Source organism: Convolutriloba macropyga, chromosome 9, assembly GCF_964194025.1.
Source record: "Convolutriloba macropyga chromosome 9, txConMacr16.3, whole genome shotgun sequence".
NCBI lineage: Eukaryota > Metazoa > Xenacoelomorpha > Acoela > Convolutidae > Convolutriloba > Convolutriloba macropyga.
In genome coordinates this window covers 66,543,893-66,552,126 of record NC_134476.1, presented here as the reverse complement: position 1 = coordinate 66,552,126, position 8,234 = coordinate 66,543,893, and the positions used below count along the sequence as shown (strand labels likewise).

Here is an 8,234-nt window from a genome sequence, read left to right as displayed (position 1 = left end):
TTGGTTAATACTCGTCTGGTTGGGTTGTGGAGTGAACACCGACGAGCTCTTCATGTCATCTACTATTTTGTTTTACGTATATTGGTTGATCGATTAGTTAGAAAGTGAATTGAGGACGTGGTATCATTCTCAGTCTTAGGGTCACCAATTTATTTCATTTGGTAAAACTTTTAGAAGCTAAAATATCATATAACATAGAGAGGCATTACAAACATATTCTAATATCATCATTATTATTGGCAATTGACTACAGTTCTATAGCGGCTGAAAATACTTTCTTTAGGGCTTGAACGGAGGGCCTGGTATAACCCTTTAGTCTAATTATGAGTAATAGGTTTGTGAATACTATCCAGTGCAGTAGTTTTCTCTAAAGATAGATTCTAGGAACAATTGTGGAATTGTGAATAGGGTAAAACCTCCACCCTGAATGTTCAGATTCTATGCTATCGAACTTCTTAGTCCCATTTAGCCCCCCCCCCCCCCCGACTGAAGCAGGTTGCAATTGATTAGAGCTCCCACTAGTCGTTCGAGAGCAGTTCTTCCCACCTTTAATCGGTTATGTTTTTGATAATGTCAATTTAAAAGTTGTAACGGGTTAAGCAAAAATGTCATGTTATGTGCAATGTTTAGTTGAAGAGGAAAATGTCTGTGGAGATTTTGTTTCTTCAGTTTTGTAGGTTGATTATTTTCATACAGACAGTTGAATAATAATAATTGAATTTAACTAGATGTATTAAAGCAACAATATAAGATTATTATATACCAACATTGTTCACACAAGTAGAGGTAAAAAAAATTAAAAACTTTCGTAAATAATGCCAATTGAGGGGGCAGATGTAAATTTTTAAGTTGAGATTTGAATGAGGTCTTGTTAGACATCAAACGCTAACCATCAAAGATATAGCCTTTTAAGCGTGTAAAATGTTATTTATAAAAGGTTACATTGTTTCTGTCACAAGTTTTGCAATCGATTGTCAATCTATTTCTTGTACTATAAAACACGAAGTGACTTTGAAATTGAGACCAACACCAATCTTGTTGAAATCGAATCAGTTTTGAACGTACAGAAATATCCGTTCCGTTTTTCTCCCACAATCTCTAAGGATCCACTTTTGGAAATCTGGCAATATTGTCCGGAATTATCGGTTGAGTTGTAGTTTTGAACAGAAATTCCAAGAGTAGATAGAAGCACTCGTTTGTCGATTGAGAGAAATGCGTTTTGGTATCTCTCGAAGCCTATGAAGAGATCAATTGAAGAATCATTGCTCGTGTTTTCTTTTGCAAGGTGGTGGAGAATTTGTACTTCCTACAAAAGGCACAATTGCATAGTTAGTTTTATTTCAGGCTTTACGTGAAATTACTCTCAGGGGTAATATTAATGACAATCTGATAACAATGGCATTGGTGGCGGGGGGGGGGGGGGGTAACCAGAAAAAAATTGCAGTGTTTCCTTTAATATCGGAAATTGACTAAAAGTAGAATGAGAAGTGCACCGAAAGGTGTTTTGCAACCCACTTTAGATCTTCGAGGTGGCCAATGAATGTTAATTTTAAAGCCTTGTTTTAAGTATAGAGATTTCAACTTAGTTATTCTCTTAAGTTCTGACTATTCCTCAAGAAAATTTTAGAAGCTGCAAAGCCAAAACGAGTTAGTCGCTAGATATCTCAACGCCCAACTGCGATATATCAAAGTTACTAAATAAACCCTCTGGAAATGCCTGGCTTTTTTAGCGGGGTCAAAGTATTTCTATAGGAAGTGAAAGAGTTGCCTTTTTAGCCCCGCTAGGTTTTTCTATTCTAAATAATACCTTGAGGGCATTGTGTTAGCACTGAGCAGTTGTGTTAGCTTAGTCTCATAGTGCACAAATCAAAAACTGCTGAGAAGACAAATTCATGGTGTAAGCAAATTTTTGACGGTTGACACCCCTTGCCTCTAACAACCCCCACCCACCCACCCACAACCTGTAGAGACACGAACGCTCTGTTTTAGTATGAGGTGATTATAGTTGTAAATAATTATTAGACCACTCTTTCTTGACGTATCGAGAGTTACTAACGTATGTCAATAACTTCTCAATGGCGATAATAACCGTGTGATAATACCCGTGAAATACTAAGATTGCATTTAATTTACAAGCGGTGTACATTTGGTGTCTTTCAAGCGGTATTCAAATTGTTATCTTTTCTCGCTTAGAAACAAATTTAATGATTCCTTTTATTTACCTTTTCATTTTCCGGGTATGCCATCATTTGGTTGTGACTGTTGCATACTTTCTCTGCATCTCCGAAGAATTTGGGGTCATGGTGGAATATGTAACACTTTCTCAGTTCTTCACTCCAGTAGTGGTTGCTCATTTGCTGACACAAACGGTAGTCACTTCCTGGAGTTGCATTGTTATTAGTCTTGTCCTCAGTTTGTCTGCTGCTGGTGGCCTGAAGAGGAAATATTGAAATAAAGAATTGTTTTTGTTTCTAGACCTGTCTGTTTTGCCTCCCTTCAACTGATGTTTATGACTCCTGGTTGCACATTGTTTTTTATGCCCACAAATTGGTGGTGAGTAGATCTTTAATGTTATAACACTTGTATTGAGAGGTATAAAGTTGTAAATTTCATGCTTGATTGATTTTAAGCTAATTTTGGTCAAAAGATAACATTTTAGAGAGGCAAACAGAATAGGAAGCATTAGAAGATCTCTAAAATTGTAATTTTTCCTCACAAAATTACAGCCAAATGCAACATTTTTGCCTGATCAGTACTATGGCTTTTTGTCGGCGGGAGTGGATTTAACTTGTGAAGCCGGAATTATACAGGCAGCGTATTTTAGAGTGTAATATATATAGGCCGGAATGTTTTGTCTGCTGTCAACTGGCCCAGTATTCCAGGTGATGGATGGATAGTCGTGGTTCAAATTGCCTTAAAATCCGACATTGGAAGTGATGTCAAATTTTTAGATGTGTTTTACAGTTATGAGTATTTTAAAATCTTAAATTGAGTTAAGATGGATTTTTTGATTCAGAATAAAGCTGGATGTCGCAAAGCGGCGTTTTTCATTAAATTCTACAAAACATCGATATGCAATTTTTCTCTGCTTTGTTGTGTGCTGAAGATTTGGTAAATTCGATCATAGTGATAACTAACTAAAGAATACTAACTAGGATACTTTACCAATGAATGGGTACGAAACTACATCAAAATTGCAGTTGAGGTGTACCTGTATGATCGATGCCTTCTCCTTGTACACAGCAGTGTGGTGTTGTGCGGAAGTAGTGTTGTGTATCATGAACACAAGACACCCTATCGCAATCATGGCCAGAAGGGAGCATGTGATTATGAATCCAGTCCTCACTTGAATCTCCAGTGTTCGAATACGACGCATCAAGGTACCTAAACAGTAACGCGTCCTTTTTAATTGCTCTCGAATGAAAAGCAATTGTTGTAAACGTGTGTGTCTTTTTACGACTCGAAGAGAAGTAATGGTTATTAATAGTCGCCCTCATCTTCTCAGGCGGCTATTATAGCGCTCCTAATTTTTTTTACAATTCAAAGAATTTGAATTGTATTGGGGCGCTGTCTTTTTTTAAGACCTGTTCACACATTTTCATGATTTTTGAGGTCAAATTGGAGTAGTGATTTTGGTCACGCCGAAACAGGAAGTGGAGCGAAAAAGCGAGTTGTTTTGCGGCATGAATTTTTCGCTCTAATTTCAGAGTAGAGTGAGAAAACGGTGTTTGAACAAAAATTTGCTTTCTCGCTAAAGCTTTTTTGTTCACATGCGGCAATTTCACTCTGATTTTTACTGTTTTTTTATTTTTGGATAGGATTTTTTTTCTACGTGGTTTTCCCAATCTATTCATAGTTCTTTCTAGGCCTAGTTGTTTTGCTTGAACCAAATTTTTCTTTTGTGCTAGTGGTTTTTTCTCATGCGGCATTTTGACTTTGATTTTCGGTGTTTCTTTTTTAATTTTTTTCATCTGATTTTTTTAGAAATGGTTTTTACAATTCAATTATAGCCCGTTCTAGGTCTAGCTTTTTGTCTAGTCAATGCAAATTCGTTGAATTGTACGTCAGGACTTTTACTTCGTCGAACAAAAAATGTTTCGCTTTACCTCATTTTGCCGCTTTTTCAACATTTTGCGTGAAATTTTTTTGGAATCTAGGCTAGTTTCTCTTATCTTATTCTGCTTAACGTGATTTTTAACATCAGTTGCTCAGCAAAGCGATTCAAGATGAACAGAGTCAGTATTAAAAATTGAAGTCAGAAATAGAAACGGGATAAACCCATAAAGCTCAATTTTAGATGCACGCTGTTTGAACGTCGTTCCTATAAGTCTTAGTTACCATCTCTAATGCTTATTGGTATTGATAGTAGCCCCTGTAGCCTCTCTCTAAGAAACAGAAGTATGTTCGACTACGAAACGCCATCAAATTAAATCGGACTTAAAAAAAGTTTTTGTACAAAAATCTTTTCAATATCTATTCTTTCAATCCCAATCATGCTTATTGGAATCAACGGCGGCTATTGTCCGGGAATCTTCCGGGTATGTTCTTTTTTAAGGCTGGAAGAGACTATGGTTTTCTGTTCTTTTCTGATCAGTGGCGGCTATTTACCGGGAATCTGCCGGGTATGTTCTTTTTTAAGGCTGGCAGAGACTATGGTTTTCTATTCTTTTCTGATCAGTGTGCGAGCAAGAAAACCGGAAGTTCAGGGAGTGAATAAAGTTTGAAAAAGTTGTTTCCGTGAAAAATTTTGAAGAGCGCAGAAAAGAGTGGTTCTTTTGCTCATGCCTTCTTTTGAAAAGATAGCGAGCAATGTAGGTGTAAAAAAATTGCGCTAAGCGGGCAGGTTTTTTGTTCACGTGCGGCTTTTTCACGCTGTTTTTTTTCTTGAATTTTTTATAATGTCTAAAAAAATTTCCCTTTGTTTTTGTACAAATTAAAATGTAATTGAATTTTCGTGTTTTTTGTTTTTTTTAAATTATTATTTAAATTTTATTTCCTTTCAATTGAGATTCTGTTCTTTGAAGCTCACTGTCATCAGAAACCAGTTATTCGTTAGGCTGCTTTGGGCAAAGAAATCTTTGAGTGGTTTCGGGAGTTCTACCGGCTATGTTTTTTTAATGAGTTACTTCTATTTTTAGAGGATATGTTTTAGACGAAGTCAAATGCTGCTAGTGAAAAGTAGTATTTAGGTCAATCTGCTGAACAAAAGTCAAGAAGAGAGAGAGAGAGAGAGAGAGAGAGAGAGAGAGAGAGAGAGAGAGAGAGTTTTGTTCAAGCATTATTTTGGGCAAAACGAGCAAAAATTTTTGATCACGTGCGGCTTTTTCAAAGCGGTTTTTTGTTTTAACTCTAATTTTATCGCCCAACGGTGTTTGCCTCAATCAAACGAGCGTTTGGAGTGCGTCTGGAGGCCTTTTTGATCATCTAATAAAATTTTTTTGCGTTTGCCCTGAATGCTTTTTTAGTAGTTTTGGTAACCGTATTCCCTTTTTTGTATCATCTGGGGGATTTTGTTCCTGCTACTTTGTTTTCAATTCAATTTGTGTACGTATTTGTGTTTGCTTTAATTTTTTATATAATTTTTCTTTTCAAAGTTTAAAAGATTGCATGCTTTTTTAATAAATCAAACGCCACCTGTTTTTGAAATTCAAAACTCATTTGCTAATTTTGCCAGCTCTTCAGTTCGCCATAGATTTTTTGTAAACTATTTTATCATGTGGTGTGAGTGCGTCATTAGGGTTCTTCGCTCAATCTGTGTTAGCTTGATTTTTGTTACTTAGAACCACATTTTTAGATAGTAATTTTAACATTACTTTCTCAGTTGTGTTACCCCTTCTGCTTTGTCGTTCGCAGAACACTTCAGTTGTCATGAAATCAATTTGTTACTCAAAATAGCTTTTTCTGTTGCTTTTTTGCTTGAATTTTGTTGCCGGCTTGTCCGGCTATATTTATTCGTTTCTCAACTAGACTGATTCGTGTAACCTGATTTTGGCGCTTGTCCATACAACTACCTAATTTTTTTTTACTTCTACATGCGTTTGCTTAACCAAAACGACGTTAGGTGGTGTCGGAAGAATAAACTTTCGAAAAACCATTCACGTTAGTAATGTAAGCCTCTAAAGGGAATTGTGAAAATTGTAATAAAAATAGTTTGTTTCCATTATTTTGCATTTCTGAAACATTGTTTTGGCACGGCTATCAACAGTTGGAAATGAGAACATGAAAACTTAATTTTTTAAAGATTATTGTAGCTTCTGCAGCCATGTTCACCAATTTTTTTTAACTAAAACGTTCTTGATGAGAAAACAAGAGGGTATGAAAATCAGTTAACTTTGAATCAGGTGTCATCAATTTGAATTTAGAATTGTAAAAAAAATCTTTGGTTTGTCAAGCAATTGGAGATCCAAAATGATGATGCTCATCAAAATTGTGTACAATGCAAAGAAATTCAAACGTAAAGATTTCGTGTTTAGTTTCCAGACGTTTTAAGAAATTTCTTTTAATAGTATTTATCATAATTTAAGTGCAACAAAGTATTTCGTGTTTGAAAATTTCTCACTCGGGTTTTTTGTAGCACGATTATATAGGTGTTGCTACTAATATTTGATATTGCTAATATAAGTCAGATTGTCAAAAATGACTTAAGCGGGAGGCAAGTAACCTTGCTTCAAACAAAGTTGCCTTTTGTAAAATGCAAGACCTCTGCTGAGTCAGATGATTGAATGCCTTATTTTCAATACACAGTGCAAGATCTCAAATTTGCATGTTTTTGTTTCAAGCAAGTTTAAAATCTCTGGTCCGACTCTGCTAAAATCACTTGAAAATCTTACAGCTCGAACCCGTGGTTTTTTTTATTCAAGCAAGATTTTTTCAGTGACTTCATCAAAGTCACTTCATCTAATTTATCCTTTAAACACGACCTTGGAGCTGAGGTTTTAAAAAAGGTTTTGAAGTGAATTAAGCATAATCACGTAACCTCGCTTGAAACACAAACTTGTAGATGTGAAATCTGGCACTGTATATTGGAAAATCTGGTGTTGTAGAATCTGACACTGCAGATATCGAGCATTTTAAAACCTGTACTACATGTACTACTTCATGTAAAATTTTTGCTTGAGCGTTTTTGCGCTTTTGCTGTGGAAGATTCTTTGACTTCTTGGGTGACTTTTTTACTCTTTAGTTCTTCGTATTTGAGTGATTTTCTCATTTTTTTGTTCTACTTTTTTGAGTGATCTAAGTTGCTCGCTTTCTGAAATGAAGTTTGTTGCTAATATAAAAACGGTTGTGTGCCGTAGTAGCTTAGTGGTTAAGATGTTGGACTCGCGCACTGGAGGTCTGGGGTTCGAACCTTTTGCGGCTGGGTTTCTCCACCCAAAATATTTTCTAAGCTACGTCCATTCTAAATTAAATTGCTCAACCGAATTAGTTCGGTCGAAGTTAATCGATTTTCTATATTTATGAGTGCGAAAACATAGCACTCTGAAGAAAAAGAACTCTTATTGGCACTAAACCTGTGCAGAAGTTGTCTCCATTTTGATGGTACTGTTCGCAAGAGTCAGTTGCTATATACTGCACGTGACTCCTTTGTGATGATAATGATCTACTTGTGTCTATAAATGGATGAATAGCAGAAGAGGAACCCAATAGGGTGCTACTATGAGGGATGTCCCAATCCACTGGAGATTCTTGGAAACTATTTTGCCCATTTAGAATGGGTTGATTATTGTTTTCCTGGTGTTGTTGTTGTTGTTGTTGTTGATTTGAGTTGTGAAGGTCATCGCCTGACTGAATCGTAAGGGTTGATTCTCCTGAGCGGTTCATTTTTGTTCTGTTCCTACTAGAAAGATTCCAATAGTTGTAAAAAATAACTTTGATAACTGCTACTGTCAGTACGGTTCGATTTTGCTGAGGAGGATAAGAAGGCTTTTCTGGAGTAAGAGTAAAAATTGAGGATTGATGGATGCAAGGGTGTTTCGTTTTTTCACCCCTCTATCATTTTGCCCCAATTTTAATTCCTGGTGTAATTGGAATTCAAATAAGGGATATGTAGGGTTTGAGTAAGGAATTTCTAAAGCGTAGGATATGAGAATTGGTAGAGTTTTGGGGGTAACAAAAAATCGAACTGTAGAAGGGATGCAAGCTAAGATTGATAAAGAAGGAACCTTTAACTACTTAGTCAACAAAATAACAATTTCATCAATTGAAGGGGGTTACTCTTTTCCTCAAGGCCATGC

General features: G+C 36.0%; 1 protein-coding gene across 1 annotated transcript in view; it reads right to left on the bottom strand.

Annotated features, from left to right (window-relative positions):
- Positions 1 to 700: 700 nt before the first annotated feature.
- LOC142345545 (uncharacterized) overlaps positions 701 to 8,234 on the bottom strand; it is an 8,038-nt gene continuing 504 nt past the window's right edge. The window contains exons 1-4 of the mRNA XM_075397630.1: positions 7,512 to 8,234; positions 3,212 to 3,384; positions 2,223 to 2,432; positions 701 to 1,306 (exon numbers count right to left, since the gene is read on the bottom strand). The exon at positions 7,512 to 8,234 is cut by the window's right edge and continues 504 nt beyond it. Coding sequence (XP_075253745.1) covers positions 992 to 1,306; positions 2,223 to 2,432; positions 3,212 to 3,384; positions 7,512 to 7,821 — 1,008 coding nt within the window. The 5' untranslated portion in view covers positions 7,822 to 8,234 and the 3' untranslated portion in view covers positions 701 to 991. The remainder of the gene's footprint in view (positions 1,307 to 2,222; positions 2,433 to 3,211; positions 3,385 to 7,511) is intronic.